Raw genomic sequence first — 17,751 nt, forward strand, 5'->3', positions numbered from 1 at the left:
GCATCAGCCCCCACACCACAACAAAACATCACAAGATTGGTATTTTGTTTTTAAACCGAAAAGTGTGTGATGGCACAATCTGATGAAAATCTGACCTCAGTTTTCGCTGCCGCTAAACAAAGATCTGAGGACATCCCATTAGGGGTCACGTCAGAACGACCTTTCATCCGACTAATCAGAAAGTCGCTTACCAGATTATGAAAATGACAGTCGGAATGTGATTTTTAATCATGCAACCCTGAAAACTTTTACTCAGACCGATAGTTACGGGTTTAACGACTGAATCTATTAGCCATTCCAGAATGTTCTTTTGTTCAGGTTTCAAAGTTGTAATCGAGAATTTGTCAAAATATGTTTCGAAGCGTAGTCGCCAAATTGAAATTAGTGGCGTAAAGCACGAGAAAGCTGCCTTCTGATTGGTCATTCCATTGGTCGGTCAAAGTTCGCGCAAGGTCGGTCTGACCTGACCCGTAATGGGTTGTCCTCAGATCTTTGTTTAGCTGTAGCGAGAACTAAGATCTGATTTTAATGAGATTGGTGATTGGCATAGCAAGACACAGAGACTCATGTTCATTGCTACACATGTATCATTAACCAATACCATCGTCCAGCTGCCGAAACATGCCAGTATAGTAATGAATCTGAAACTAGTCTTGCGCATCATTTAATAATTTCAACTTTTCGCATACAATTTTAATGTCATGGTTTGGTGCACTTTAATCTAATTTACGATTGAAGTAACACTGTATTTCTTCTATGTTTTGTTGAGTGCACGGTAAAAAGATAGAGAATCTCACCCGAGTGTCTTTTGATATCAAATATATCAACACGAGTTGATAAAAGTGGAAAAATTCCGAGGCTTGCCGAGGATTTTGGCCACTTTTATCAACGAGTGTTGATATATTTGCTATCAAAAGGCACGAGGGTGAGATTTTATTTATCATCCAACATCATTCTTTTAACTTTTTAAATTTGTAGACAGTAATTAGCAGTGTCTTCAGTGTAAAAAGTACTGCAAACAGCTTCAGTAGCAGAGCCATTAGTGATGTCATTTGATTGTGACGTCATGGTAACCAGTGACGTCACAATGGTCTGCAAAGCATTGTGATGTAATTTCATTGCAGCGATATCTACAGTGTAGATATCGCTTGATCTAATCCAAGCGATATCTCCTGTGGGAGCCAGTTTTGGATGATAACAACTATTATCATATTATGAATGAGTGTGTGTGTTTGTTGTGTAACGCAGCACTCAATAATCGAGTTATAATGTGGCATGTAAATATTCGAGTTTGGACAAAACAAATCCAGGGATTGATAATTTGAGCAACCATCCACGCCAAAGGGTTAGGACCAGTGATAAAATCAAATTATTTGGTTTCTTGTCAAGGCAGTTTATAGTTAGGTTTGTTGATGAGGTGTTCCTTGAGGGCATATTTCATATCTAATTTGAGAACAGAGGTCTTGTGTTTTTTATTCTGCTGACTTTTGGGCGTCCCATACTACTATCTGTATCTAAAGTTACAAGTGAGAGCAAATCGAGTGTAACATTTTCTTTAATAACTGAAATACCACCTGAACATCTGGCTAATTAGGGATGTACTCGGCATAAGTTCGAACAGAAACTACGACTAAGTCCACAATGATGGAGGTACATAGTATTATCACATGAAGACAAAATGGACGCACGTGCGTTGGAGACTCAAGTGACGCTGATATTGACTATTTGTAATTATACACCCGTTTACGAAGTAAATCGGGGTTATATAGCGTTCCGTCCGTCCGTCCGAGCTTTTGTACGGCCCATAACTTTTTAACCATGCACACTAGCTTCACCAAACTCGCTACACACATTAACCACAATGAGTACTTTTGCCTTTTGCTAGTTTGAAGATTCTGATTTTTTAAATTTTTGCCGTTTCCATGGAAAAATAAGAAACTTAAACTTTTAGGGTGAGTGTTTTGTACGGCCCATATCTTTTTAACCATGCACACTAGCTTCACCAAACTTGCTACACACATTTACCACAATGAGTACTTGTGCCGTTTGCTAGTTTGAAGATTCTGAACGTTTTAATTTTTGCCATTTCCATGGACACATTAAGAAACTTAAACTTTTGGGGGTGTTTTGTACGGCCCATATCTTTTTAACTATGCATCCTAGCTTCATCAAGCTTGCTACACACATTTACCACAATGAATACTTGTGCCTTTTGCTAGTTTGAAGAATTCTTAATTTTTTTATTTTTGCCGTTTCAATAGAATCATGGTGAAACATAAATTTTGGGTAGAGTTTTTGTACGATCCATGTTTACAATAAATGTATCCTAGCTTCAGCAAACTTGCTGGGGGGGGGGGGGGGGGGGGGTATGGTCAATTGTCACTGGAACTCAATCTTAGTTTTTATATCATTGAAGTTAAAATCAGTTAAAATATGTAATATTTCTTTAATTAACATACTATTTACTATTTGTTCTTGACCAACGGGGATAACGGGGGTATGTGAGCTTTGCTCACTTCTTTTTGGTTCCTATATGCAAGGTATAGCTTTACGGTTCTCTGTAGGAACTTACACTCTTAATTCAAACTTGCAAAAAAGATGGTGGACTGACAACAGGGAGCAGATGGCTTGCGGTTCAATTTTTTTGGTATATATATCAGCACAAAAGGCAGTGGTTGTTGTGTTGGTGTCACTAGGGATCAACGATTGGGATAGGCATCTTATAAGTAATGGCAATTAAGTGATTCTAGACATATACATGCCATGGCTAAAGGCAATTAGCCTCTGGAAGTTAATGTTCTTTCAGACAAAGTTTGTCACAAATTGGTCGCTATGATAAAAATAATAAATGATAAAGGGAATCAGTTTAGGACTCCAGCACATGTACGTCTGCTAAAACAGGTAACAAAATATATTTCGAATTGCCGTTTTATTAATGAAAATGCAGTTCAAAACTTGAACCTGTACTTCCGATCATCACACGCGGTGATTCCCGGCAGGAATATAGGTCTCCAGTAAATGGGTAAATATGCAGCTAAATTGGATGGGATGATCAGGTTCGGGGACTTGGTTTGACTGCATGCCTTGTATCCCAATTGCGTGGATCAATATTCACGATGTCAGTCACTAAATTGACTTGACCAAGTACTATTGCTGAATGTGGCGATAAACTAACAAACAGACGATCCGACGGGACAGATCATTGCTTAGGTTTCAAAACCTTGGTTTCGCCTTGGCAAGAGTCTGACCATTTGATGTCGACAGCCTTGCTTTTGCTGAAAAACTGACTTTGGCGTCCTTTTCAAAATATAGCAAAGTTAAATCAATGTTAAACTCGAAAACTAACCACTGAGTGCAATATTAATTCAACTCGGAAACGTCCACTAGGGTGTGGCAATGATTGATCTCTGTCTACATTGAAACAATTATTAAGATTTCCCAATTCCTATTTAATCTGGTTTTAGAAAGTGAGGTGAAATGGGGTTTGATGTGGCGATGAACGTGGATTTTATAGTGCCAGCGCACTGAGATACACATTAACTTTAATACCCCACTCAGACACATTACACTGACACCGATCCGACCAGTACTTGTTTTAGCCCCTTAATGCCGAGCGCCATAATTGATAACAACAAGTACCATCTTTAACCATCTTGGAGATCGAACCTAAGACCTTCTGCTCTCCGGGTAGACGCTCTATCCACTAGACCACGGAGGTGGTCTGTATTTCGAAAGGGGGGAAGTAGGGGTTTTAAATAGGATGAGACGGATGAAGGAGGACTTGGTATGTCAATACAATGAATTGTACTTTTAAAAAAAGAGTCCCATGAACCTGTCCCCTTACATCACCCTTGATCTGCTACGGTTGCACATGCATTGAAATATCTACGACTTGTTTAAATAATTAAGTGTCACCGTAGATCAAATGTACCCATGTGACAGTCTAGTGATACACTGACTTGGTGCCTCAGTCAGTTCCCCGACGGTCCAGAAGAGGTTGTCACCTCCGACGTCGGCGCGCGCTGTATAACTTAAGTCTTTCTAGATCTCTATCTTCACCTGCCAGACTTCGTGAAATCGTTCACGATTGTCTTGTCACTGGAGTGGTCACGGTCGAAACACGTCAGTGTCGTCCGTAAGTAGGTTTAAGGATATGTCGATCTAGATTCTGACTTAGTCTGGTTGTAATGAAACAAACTGAGTTACTAATTCGTGTATAACCAGCCTTTCCTTGATTTCTAAGCTCAATACTCAGTTTTTCTTGTAATCCGTGGATAACCCACCTTCCCCTGATTAACTAGGTATTTGGGAACTTTCTGGTTCAGTCAAAGCGACTGAGACTTTAGTCGATTAAGACTAGTGGATATTCAGACGTAATCGTCTATTTTGTAGTCTAAGTGACTATTTTAGGAATAAGGTCTCAGTGTTTATTTTTCGTTATTTACTCAGATGAGGTTATTCACTCACTAGAGCGTGGAGTTAGTTGACTCGGGTGTTAAATGGTCGCAGTCGACTTAATTTTCTCTCTGCACATCCGGTCAGTATCTTTTCAAAGTGTTGTTTTAGCTACTCTAGTTCTTATTGCTGTAATACAGTTGTTTGGTTAAACTGGTATGTTTGCGGTGATGTAATTAAACAGTGATTTGTGTCAGCGCAGACTGGGTTTATCCTATCTTTTATTGTAATTAACCGGAGCTCATTGGAGCACCGCTCCGTGACAAGCATCCAAGTCCAGAGACAAGACTTTCTATGTGAGTTACCCTTCTCATACGGTGCCGATCGTCAATATATATTTTCCTACTATGGCTATGACGATGCATCTAGCTATGACTGGCAAGGCCAATGTACAAGTCAATTGAACCTAGATGTTCTGCACACGATTGAAATTGCTTGGAACGAGTTACACACTGCCCTCTGTATAGCCATGTCGTGAAGTTGCTTCCAGATACGACAGGATAATTTAGCTGATGTTTGTGTCACTGGTGATCAAGGCTGGAGATGAGTTATGGGTGCCCGTGGATGTTACACGTAGCATTATGAACTCCGTTAACTGTTACTGATGGTGTCATGACGTCAACAAACTCATTACTTTTGACAAAAGAATGTTGTTTCTTGTTTATCGCCGCATTCAGAAAGAAGATAACATAATTGTTCCCTAATAAACGTGTTCACTTGTATGTATGTTTGTCTGCTCGTTTGTTAGTATTATTCCAGCTACATGTATATGACAGTGATCTATCAATAATCAAAAGTGGACAAGACAATTCAGTGATTGCAATTTGTGTTTTGACCATGCTCCTAGGTTTTCTCAAAATGTAATCTTCTTTCCTGTAAAATTAGAGGACCCAATAAAGATCCCTGAGGTACACCGACTGCTAAATGTGTTACATTGGACGCCTGACCATTTATTGCAACTCTCTGTTATCTATTGGATAAATATTTCATTAAATTTCAATCAATGCCCACTGTTTTAATTTAGATAATAATTACTTGTGCACATGCCTTACTTATGTCACAGATGACGTAATGTAGATTCTTACACCATTATCAAGCTGGGTAAGAATCTACATCGAAACATCGCTATATCGAAACCGTCAAAATATTAATGAATGGGAGATAATAGTTACTTAGCCAAGAGAGTTAGGTCAGATAGCAGAGAAACAAAGGGTTTTAGGTGACGTCAATCAAATTTGCTGGTTATTTTACCTCTTAAATAGGCGCTACCTTCACCGTTCACCTTCGTTGCCGGCGTCTACCGGAAGAAGCTATTACATTACATTTAGCTCCTCGCCAATTACCTCCTTCAATTATTACCTTTCTTCAGAAAGTTCACAGAAATCTGGAATTCTATTATGTGTTCACTGTTCACGAAGGACCCACGTATTGGTGCGTTTTATCTCGAGATCGCAAACTAATTGGTTTTGAAATGTTGCAATATTCCTTGACCAAACGTCAAGTGTCAGGGCATGATTATCATACGTAAGTCATGTGGGTTTGCGGCAATTTAAGGTATGCGACTGCGTGACAGGTGTCATGTTATCACGAGAACACGAACAACCATTATCTCTGCGATAATGGAATACTGTCGCGACTAAGGTAGACAACTCTGTACAACCTGTTACTGTTCGTTATATAACCCGTGACCGACATGACAAATAATAAGCTAGTAAGATATTGAAACCGTCAAAACATAAAACAAAAGGAAGTATGAGATTTAATGAATGGGAGCTTATCCAATCTCCGAAGAAAGAATGTATTTCTGTATGGGGCAGTCTGGCTTATTGTATAGCAGTAGGCGCCTTGTATGGTAAACGATTGATGCAAATGTTTCCTACATGATTGTGTTATTGGATTCCTGTACCAGAAGTTATTGCAAAAAGACATTTAAAAAACCCATAAAAAGCCAAATTGGGCAAACTAGTGCAGAAACAGCTTTTCAAATTGTAAAGACATCTTTAAACCGCGTTTGATTAATAATCGCAAAACTTGAAGGTTAGTTGAAAAGCATTACTGCAATATTTTAACACTGCTGACATAGATGTGGTGTCACTGAATATCATTGACAGATCTAGAGGTGTGGTGTTGCTAAAGTATTGCTGACAGAGGTGTGGTATTGCTGAAACATTGCTGATAGAGGTTATAACATTAGTGTGTTTATTCATGTGTGGGAGGCCATAGGCCCATGTACATTTCAGTTATATATAGTAATATACAATTGAGACAATTTACATTGCAAACAATCTTAAGGGTAGAATATTACGACTTGGTACGTAATAATAGGGCTTCCTTCACATACTTAGCTACATTTCTGAGTATACAGTCATTTTTGCTATTTAAGAGATTACTAAAAGTCTTAATACATGGATTGCTATAGAATCTTACAGGGATAAACTTTTGTCTTAATGTTGCGTAAAACGGGCAGACAAACACAAAATGGACTTCGTCCTCAATACAACCATTGTTACATAGCCGACAAAAGCGTTGTGAAGAATCAATATCCTCTCTTCTGCCCAGATTACTCCGTATAGGCAATTCACTTAATCGCAACAGGCACATCATACGTCTATGGTCTCTATTTCTGAAAGCTGTAACATAATATTCCATATCCAATAATATCTTGACGTGTGAATAATACCTTAATTTACGAGACTCATAAATTTTCATCTGTATACTCTGTTTGTTGCAATCCAACAAACGTTGTCTAAACAGCTGCAAGAAACACTTAACATCACCAATATTCTGTTCGTACCACACATTACCAAATCCATATATGTCGAGTAAATATTTAACATGAGTTGCCCAAGTAATTCTACCACATTCATCCAGCTTCTTCATTAACAAATAACACTGTCGGGGATATCTTTCATCATTCATTCTAATCAGTTTACACCAGTATTTAACACACTTCATATGATAATCCACATGCAAACCATTTCTTCCACTTTCAGCTAATATTGCCGTACTTGATACATATTTACCAACTCCTAAAACAAATTTACAAAACTTAGTATGAAAAGTTTCGACAATTTGACTACCTTTGCAGCCCCAGATCTCAGCACCATAAAGAAGAATGGGCTTTATCTTAATATCAAACAATTTAAATAAAATATTAACTGGCATATTTACAAAGTGAAATTGCAATTGTTTAATGGCAAACAAAGCCTTATTGGCTTTTATCTTGAGAGTATCAATGCATTTAGTCCAAGACAATCTATTTGAAAACAGAACACCCAGATAACTATAGTAAGTACTAACATTTATACGTTTATCATTCAAAAACCATCGTTCATCATACCTTAAAGTACCACCTCTTCTGAAAACCAAAATTTCGGTTTTAGACATGTTAATTTCAAGTCCCCACTTTTTACAAAAATTGGATAAAATATCAATTTTTCTTTGCAGACCTATTACTGTGTCATCAAAAATACACAAATCATCTGCATATAGTAAAAGTAATATGTCCATAAACTCCTCTCCAATAAAAATCCCTCGCATATCACTACTTTCTATCATTGACTGTAATTCATGGATAAACATCGTGAACAGAAAAGGACTCAACACGCAGCCCTGTCTTACACCACTCAGTGATTCGAAATAATCTAAAAGAGAGTTATTTGATGTCCTGACAGCACACTGAATCTTAGAGTATAGATCCTTCAAAACCACCAATAAAAGACCATGTATTCCATTTTTCATTAATGAATACCACAGGAGATTTCGGTTAATCGAATCGAATGCTTTACGGAAATCAACAAACAAACAATAAAATCTACCCCGACGTTTAGAGAGATATTTTTGTGCTAAACATTGTAATGTAAATATATTATCAATTGTACTGTATCCGCTTCGGAATCCTGCCTGAGATTCAGGGATTGTATCATAAACGTCGGCAAAGGTCTTGAGTCTATTATTTAATACTGTTGTCATCAACTTTCCAAATACATCCATCAGCGTTATTCCTCTATAATTATTGACATCATTTATATTATCTTTCTTATGCAGGGGAACTACTATACCCTTTGCCCACTCGTAAGGGAATACACCACTTTGCATAATCCTATTAAAAACTATAGTTAAGTATGATACGATTGAAGTACTACAACATTTCACCATTTCCGGTAGAATTCCATCCGGTCCAGCCGATTTACCCAGTTTCAAGTTATGTATAGCTGATGATACTTCTTCTTCAGTTATATCAGCATTAAGGAGATTATTCATAACATCATCATTACAGTAATTGCACTCATTATTATCATGATTGTTCATAAAAGTTTCTGCCTCATCTAGAATGTCCTCATCCACAAGCATATCAGTTAAATTAAACACATGCTGGAAATATTCGGTCCACTGTATATTGGTAATGCCTGGGTTCCCTGTCACAGAAGGTGAAGAAATAATATTGTTGATGCGTCTCCAGAAGGATTTACCACTTTTACTATTATTAACCAGATCATTTATACAATGTTCATCATGCTTCAATCTCTTCTGTCTACACATTTCTCTATATTTATTCTTAATTACAACATATTCCTTCAAAAGTTCCTTACTTCCTGAGATTCTGAATAGATCAAGTTTATTAAACTTTTGTCTTTTTAATTTCATACACTCATCATCGTACCAATTCTTACTATCCTTAGTCCGGCAAACATTACTATACTTCTTTTTTAAAAGACCACAAGACTCAGCACAAATATGAAATACATCAACCAAAGTTTCTACCGCAGACTCGATATTAAGTGGAACCTGGTCTCTGTCACTATCTAATACATAAGGTGATAACATATCGGCGACAGACTGCCGAAAAGTTTCAATAACAGTGTCCTTCCAAACATATCTTAGTATATCTGACGATGTATTATTTTCCTCGTTTTCTGCCCCATACTCCGTTGTACTGTCAGTATGTACTTGCAATGACATAACGATTGGAAAATGATCAGACTCACACCGTGTACGTACAGTAAAGTCAATATCTCTGGTAAATAAGTCACTTGAACATAAACAGTAATCAACCAAGCTTGCTCCGTCTCCTTTAAAACAAGTAAAGCTACCCTCTGTATCACCCGCACATCTCCCATTCAACATGTGAATGTTATGAGTTGAACATAAATCTAGGAGTTCCTTTCCATATTCATTGCATACATCATCACGGCTTCGTCTTGGCATGTCAAAAGAATCAGACACATAGTCCATGTCCTCAAAGCTCGGTATGTACCGATTACCATCATGCACAACAAAATCGGACTGATTTCCACACCTGGCATTAAGATCCCCAAATACTATAAACTTACCATTTGGAAAATGATTAGTGATAAATAAAAAGCTTTGCTCGAGATACTCTATACCTTGCAGTGGTCTAACATCTGTTACCACAGAGGAACCAGTAGGGTGTATATATGTAAATACAAAGATGTAATCATACAATGAACTGAACAAACTTTTCTCAAAGACTACCAATATAATATCGGTGAAATCTAGACACACATACTTGATATAGCGCTCAAGTTCAGACCGAACACATACAACCACACCGCCTCGCGGATTGTAATCTCTGTAATTTACATAAACACAATAACCGGGGAACACTGTTGCAATCATGTCTTTCTCACAGTTTCTCCAAACTTCAAGAAGACAAAAAATGTTGAACTGTGAACAAAAATCAATTAGTTCAGTATTATCCAACTTACTCCTTAAACCATTAATGTTCCATGACATAAACTCGAAATGTTTAATAATAAATTGACAGTCACTCACGTCATCATTCACAGATACAGTGTGATCATCGTCATCAATATCACTGTTGTGGGCCCGGCCACATTCCTATGTAGTATCATGTGAATCCGTGTTGACATTCTGGGGACTACCCGCACGTGCAGATCGGGAACCCCGACGCCGATCTAATTCAATCACCCTATCCTTGTCAACATCGTACGTGAAAACCTGGTCGTCAATTATCAGCTTATCAAAGCGCAGAACCGCTCTACGATTTTCTTCCCTGGCTTTCGTCAACATAGGTTTAAGGTTTTTCCGCTTTTCCCTGACCAATCTTGAAAAATCATCTGTAATCCACATATTGAAACTCTTAAGTTTCTTTGCCGCTTCGTAAATCCGTTTCCTATCATGATCGTCCGGTATCTTTGCTATGATCGCTTTTCCTTTAATGATTCTGTGGGCTCTGTGCATAACAATATTCGATTCATCCAGTTCCATTTTATCCTTAATGATCTTACGCACTACATTCTCACAGTCATCCCATGTTTCGCCATCCGTCGCCCTGTCTACGCCGTGGAAGATAATATTGCATCGTCTGCTCTGATTCTCGAGGTAATCAACCTTATCTTCAAGATTATACACATATTTTCTTAGTCTCTCATTTTCCGATTCCAATTTCTCACATTTTAATTTCACCTCTGCGAGATGAGTAGTAACAGATACAAGAGTAGAGTCAATATTATCGAGTTTACACCCGAAGTCAATGTTCGATTTCATGACATCGTCAACCTTGTGTGTGAGCTTGTTCAAGGCGTCCATGACTGATTCAAGATTTACAGACTCACCCTCTGTTGTCAAACGTAACTGGCGAGGATTACCACGGGTAATGGGTCCCTGGTCATCTCTGATCCCTGTACGTGGCCCAGGATTCTGTTCTACCCCGGCACATAGTAGCAGCATGAGTATCAGATTCAGTAACATTAGTCAATACTAGTATTAAAGCATAGGAGTTATATGACGTATGGTGTTGCTAAAATGTCCCCAAGCACTCCGAATTGGTCATGTATTCAAACAAGATCAAACACCTAAACGTTCTGACCTCTCGTCTGTATGTGTCACCTGTTTCCACTCACATTATACAATACGTCAGAACAGATTGTTCAAGATGAAAAGCTAAAACATCTGCCCATGTATATAAACATTTGAACTGAACACCATGAAGCATACCTTCAACGAGGTATATTTCGTATGGTTGGAATGATTCTCGTACGCAACCTGGTATTGCGAACTGCGGTACCTTGAACGAAGCGTTGCGGTTATAGCGTTCGCTCATCACGCCGAAGGCCTGGGTTCGATTCCCTACATGTGTACAGTGAAGCCCATTTCTGGTGTCCCCCACCGTGATATTGGTTGAATATTGCTAAAAGAGACGTAAAGCTATACTCCATCAATCAACCACTTTGACGACTGCCCCCATAATAAACTGGACAATGGTGGATGGAATGTGGTTCGGGATATTACTATAATATCCTGGCTTATCCAGGATGGCCTGTTACACGTTAAGGAATATTACCAATATTCGTTGCTATGGTGATGGCGACGTGGTTTGTATCTGCTTGCCGTCGAATAAATCTGGATTCACCACGCATAGGTCTCTTTGTCGTCAGTTCCCAGGAACTGTGGAATCGACCATAAGTATTAATTTCTTGATAAGGATTTGTCGAAGTCAGAACAACGAAATACCGGTTATGTCGAAAACAACCCCGATTCCAGAACAAACAATCGTAATAAAATGTATGAGTCAGCATTATGTCCGCTATACCGCAACAACCTTCACATAAACTAGCCTTTGACCGCAAATCAGCGGATATTGAACAACAAGATTACAGTGATACTGTAGTTTCAAATTAAAGTTCGTAAAATCTATGTTAAAGCGTGGGATTCACTGCGCTTTGAGCAAACAACCCCTATCTTTACCATGATGCATATGATAACATCAATATTAGCAGGAACCGCTGTAGATTTTGAAATTCAAATTTGTCTAAATTAGCTACTTAAGAGTTGCTCGGAATCAGTATACTGTGCCTGAAGAGGTTATCCACGTTGCAGTGTGTCGTGTCAATGGACAATCACTATAAAGCAGGCATAAAGTGGACTAGTACAGTGACACACACGCACACATGCACACACACACACACACACGTGACCACCCAATCCCTTTGGTCGACTCTTACGACAAGCATAGTCGACTATGACGACAAGTTACGACCTATTCAAACCCGGATCTTCACGGGTCGCGTGAGTTAGCTACTAGGGTGAAATTGGTGGGTGCCTGAGACAAAAGATCACTTCTTCTTTTTCCTGACACATCTTCAGAACTTTCACGGCTTCATGACCTACACCCATCCGGAAATCAAACCCGACATTCAGCTTCAGAGTGAAGAGAATACTTTTACCACTACCATGGGCTTCACAGTGTATACCCATCAAGGGAATCGAACTGCGGGAACACTTTCATCACTAAACTACCATCTGCTTGGAATTTGAAAAGGGCTTCAAAGTGAAAACCCATCAAGAGAATCGGACCGCGGGAACACTTTAACCACTTAACTACCATCTGCTAGGAATTTGAAATGGGCTTCACAGTGTATATCAATCAAGGGAATCGAACCGCGGAAACACTTTAACCACTTAACTACCATCTACTAGGAATTTGAAATGGGCTTCACAGTGTATATCAATCAAGGGAATCGAACCATGGGAACACTTTAACCACTTAACTACCATCTGCTAGGAATTTGAAAAGGGCTTCACAGTGTATACCCATCAAGGGAATCGAACCGCGGGAACACTTTCATCACTAAACTACCATCTGCTAGGAATTTGAAAAGGGCTTCAAAGTGTAAACCCATCAAGGGAATCGAACCTTGGGAACACTTTAACCACATAACTACCATCTGCTAGGAATTTGAAATGGGCTTCACAGTGTATATCAATCAAGGGAATCGAACCGCGGAAACACTTTAACCACTTAACTACCATCTACTAGGAATTTGAAATGGGCTTCACAGTGTATATCAATCAAGGGAATCGAACCTTGGGAACACTTTAACCACTTAACTACCATCTGCTAGGAATTTGAAATGGGCTTCACAGTGTATATCCTTCAAGGGAATCGAACTGCGGAAACACTTTAACCACTTAACTACCATCTACTAGGAATTTGAAATGGGCTTCACAGTGTATATCAATCAAGGGAATCGAACCTTGGGAACAATTTCACCACTAAACTACCATCTGCTAGGAATCTGACATGAGCTTCTATCTAGGATTCTGGATGTCGGTAAACATGTTGGGTTTACCCTCAGCGTGGTTTTGATCTGACTGAAAGCGTATGTAGTGCTGCCCAATGTGGTAGAAATAAACCCCTCGTGATCCCAGGGTTAAGGACATGCACACCCATCCTCTTGTCCAAGTCGGCATTAAGGAAGTCTGTATACCATTCCAGAGGACCAACAATTGCAGATAAAGTCACCAGCTTCTGAGTAGAAGGAGACTTACACCTTTGGCAATGGGTCACCACAACACCGAAGGGCCCAAAGCATGAACCATCTGGAGGGTCGGCATTGCAGATTGAAGAAGCCGGTTGGGAAGGCTCATCCCAACATCTTTGAGATGATCACCCTCCAGGAAAAACAACGTGCACATCCACAAACTTTAATATGCTGGGGGCCAGAAGCCCCCTGTTGGCGTAACAGAAATACAAGGACTTGGACTTGTCTGACCTGAAAGGATCACTACCGAGAGAAGACAGAAAGCCGTACGCTTAATCACCTTCCCACCTCTTGCATCAGTCCTGAATATAAATGTTATTCTTAATAAATCAGAGTTTGGCGACTCCCTGGGAATCGTTATTCGGATGCTTGTGTTGTTGAGAGAGACTCTTGAAATGGTCCGAACATCATGGTGCCGGGGTGGAATTGGTCTTGCACAGAGGGTCGGCCCTGTGGTCTTTCAGAACCTCGTTCCAGGGAGAGGTAGGGATTTTCCTTCAGAATGCGGGAGTCAACGTCATGGACTGGCCGTCAAGGTCTCCCGACCTCAATCCCATCGAACATGTCCTGGATGCTCTTGGCAGTCTTCTTCCCAACCATGTGTTCACAAGCATCAGAAGGTCCATGCGGAGGCGTTGTGTGGCAGTTGTCAACGCACATGGTGGCCATACACGCTACTGTGCCATCAGATTATCGTGCTTGGGACTTATGATTTAAACTGTTGATGTTATTACCGAATGCCGTAGGTGCTTGGAACAAATTATGGTTACCACCATTAATTAAAATCCTTCTTTGGACATTAATGATTAAAAATTACCTTCTCTGATACATTTGTCCGTTATATATCATATATGGGATTACTTTTTAAAATGTGAAGTTTTTAATTTGACTCAGTATATATTAAAGGGAAAGTTTGTATGAATAGGTTAGCCTAAGACAATAACCTCTATGTTTGTCAATAGAAGGGTTTGGTATCAGTATACTTATAGGATTATACAAAACTATTGCATGCAAGTCATTTTACATATCATGGCCCCCAAGTTTAACTTATAACTGCATCATGTCTATGTTGGAATCATCCTACCCTTTGTCGTTACGAAATAGATTGAGTGGGTGGGATGAGTGAGTGAGTGGGTGGACTATGGGGATGAGTGAGTGAGTGAGTGAGTGAGTGAGTGAGTGAGTGGGTGGGTGGACTGGGGGGTTGAGTGAGTGAGTGAGTGGGTGGGTGGACTGTAGGGATGTGTGAGTGTGTGAGTGGGTCGACTGCGGGGGTGAGTGAGTGAGTGGGTAGGTGGAATGTGGGTACGATTGAATGAGTGGGTGGACTGTGGGCGTGAGTGAGAGAGGGAGTGGGTGGGTGGACTGTGGGGGGGATTGAGTGAGTATGTGGACTGTTGGGACGATTGAGTGAGTGGTTGAGTGGGTGGACTGTGGGGTTGAGTGAGTAAGTGAGTGAGTGGGAGGACTGTGGGGATGAGTGAGTGAGTGAGTGGGTGGACTGTGGGGTGAGTGAGTGGGTGGGTTGACTGTGGGGGATTTAGTGAGTGGGTGGACTGTGGGGACAACTGAGTGAGTGGGTGGACTGTGGGGACGACTGAGTGAGGGGATGGACTGTGGGGACAACTGAGTGAGTGGGTGGACTGTGGGGACAACTGAGTGAGTGGGTGGACTGTGGGGACGACTGAGTGAGTGGGTGGACTGTGGGGACAACTGAGTGAGTGGGTGGACTGTGGGGACGACTGAGTGAGGGGATGGACTGTGGGGACAACTGAGTGAGTGGGTGGACTGTGGGGACAACTGAGTGAGTGGGTGGACTGTGGGGACGACTGAGTGAGGGGATGGACTGTGGGGACAACTGAGTGAGTGGGTGGACTGTGGGGACGACTGAGTGAGTGGGTGGACTGTGGGGACGACTGAGTGAGTGGGTGGACTGTGGGGACGACTGAGTGAGTGGGTGGACTGTGGGGACGACTGAGTGAGTGGGTGGACTGTGGGGACAACTGAGTGAGTGAGTGGATTGTGGGGGCATTGAATGCGTGGGTGGACTGTGGGGGGATTGAGTGAGTGAGTGAGTGGGTGGGCGGTTGGTTGGGGTGAGTGAGTGAGTGGGTGGACTGTTGGGATGAGTGAGTGAGTGGGTTGGCTGTGGGGATGAGTGAGTGAGTGAGTGCGCGAGTGAGTGAGTGAGTGAGTGAGGGGGTGAGTGGGTGGACTGGGGGGTGAGAGAGTGAGTGGGTTGACTTTGGGGGTGAGTGAGTGGGCGGGTGGACTGTGGGGGTGAGAGAGTGAGTGGGTTGACTGTGGGGGTGAGAGAGTGAGTGGATGGACTGTGGGGATGAGTGAGTGTGTGGGTCGGCGGTGGGGTGAGTGAGTGAGTGTACTGTTTGGATGAGTGAGTGAGTGGGTGGGCTGTTGGGGTGAGTGAGTGAGTGGTGGACTGTGGGGATGAGTGAGTGAGTGAATGAGTGGGTTGGCTGTGGGGATGAGTGAGTGGGTGAGTGAGTGGGTGGGCGGTTAGAGTGAGTGAGTGAGTGGTGGACTGTGGGGATGAGTGAGTGAGTGAGTGAATGGGTGGACTGTGGGGATGAGTGAGTGAGTGAGTGCGTGGGCTGTCGGGGTGATGAGTGAGTGGGTGGACTGTAGGGACGATTGAGTGAGTGGGTGAGTGTGTGGACTGTGTTTACGATTGAGTGCGTGGGTGGACTGTGGGGCTGAGTGAGTGCGTGGGTGAGTGGATGGACTGTGGGGGGATTGAGTGAGTGAGTGGACTGTGGGGACGATTGAGTGAGTGGTTGAGTGGGTGGGCTGTGGGGGTGAGTGAGTGAGTGGGTGTACTGTGGGCGGATTGAGTGAGTGGGTGGACCGTGGGGGTGAGTGAGTGAGTGAGTTTTGACACAGTTTCTAAACGATTCATTATGAAGGTTTTGGATAAATTTGGTTTTGGAACTTATATTCAAACATGGGTAAATATCCTGATACCAAACTCTACTTCTTGTGTCATACAAAACGGTCACTTGTCATCATATTTCAGCAACGAGAGAGGATGTAGACAAGGAGATCCGATTTCCCCATACGTGTTTCGTTTCGTCGCAGAAATACTAGGGATAATGATAAGAAAAAATACGGCTAGCAGCCGTTGGAATAGAAAGTAAATAGAAATGCAAATAAAAATACCAACCTTGGTGTAGAATACGGCCGATAATGTGTCTGTTACATAACAGATGTGCGCAAACATGTTTGATGATATGACCCTTAACCTCAAGTGCAAAGTGACTAAGCCATAAGAAGAGTTACGTCCCTTCACTCCCTGAGCTGAAAGTGATGTGTGGCATAAAATGTACTTTATTAGGCTATAACCGTTTGCTCTTAAACATCCCTAAGCCATGGAAAGATCTTGTGCATAATTCAAATAATCTAAACATGATGCAACTAATCATTTCTTCTCCATGCCTTGATTTACTTAAGACAAGCAAAGGTTCTAGGATATTTTATGACAACTTCATTTCATCATCTAACTTTCCAGACATTTGTGAGAAGTGGGAACAAGAATTTAACAATCAAATTCATTGGAAATATGTATTTTTGCAATATAGAATATCTACAATAGATACAAAACTATTAGAATTCCTACACAAAATTATATACACTAAAAAGGAATTGTTAACGATGAACTTGGTTGACAACAACCTATGTTCATTTTACTTGAACATTTACGCCCATCCTGCTCTGCTACATCTAGGCATATTTTCATGGATGACTCGGATATGATGAAAAACCTGTCATCAGTGTTCCCAACTCCTGCTTTGAGGTGTGTCACGGGTGGATCTTTTGGGACAGTCAGGCAATGGTTTTGGAGGTAGTACGTCAAGACACGATCGAGGACGACAGCATTATTTGCAGGCATATTAGTTTCTGCCCACAAATGTATCTTCACCTGTTTAATCTTTTGAAGAATGCCTCTCTTCACATCATCATTACCAGGTAC

The 17,751-nt window shown here is 41.0% G+C and overlaps 1 protein-coding gene across 1 annotated transcript; it reads right to left on the reverse strand.

Annotated features, from left to right (window-relative positions):
- Positions 1–6,756: 6,756 nt before the first annotated feature.
- Positions 6,757–8,081, reverse strand: LOC139448414 (uncharacterized). Its single transcript, XM_071229968.1, has one exon. The coding sequence runs from the start codon at positions 8,035–8,037 to the stop codon at positions 6,757–6,759; it is 1,281 nt and encodes a 426-aa protein (XP_071086069.1). The 5' UTR covers positions 8,038–8,081.
- Positions 8,082–17,751: the final 9,670 nt, after the last annotated feature.

This window comes from Haliotis cracherodii, unplaced genomic scaffold (assembly GCF_022045235.1).
Source record: "Haliotis cracherodii isolate W230 unplaced genomic scaffold, xgHalCrac1.p SCAF_7, whole genome shotgun sequence".
In the NCBI taxonomy this organism is placed as follows: Eukaryota; Metazoa; Mollusca; class Gastropoda; order Lepetellida; family Haliotidae; genus Haliotis; species Haliotis cracherodii.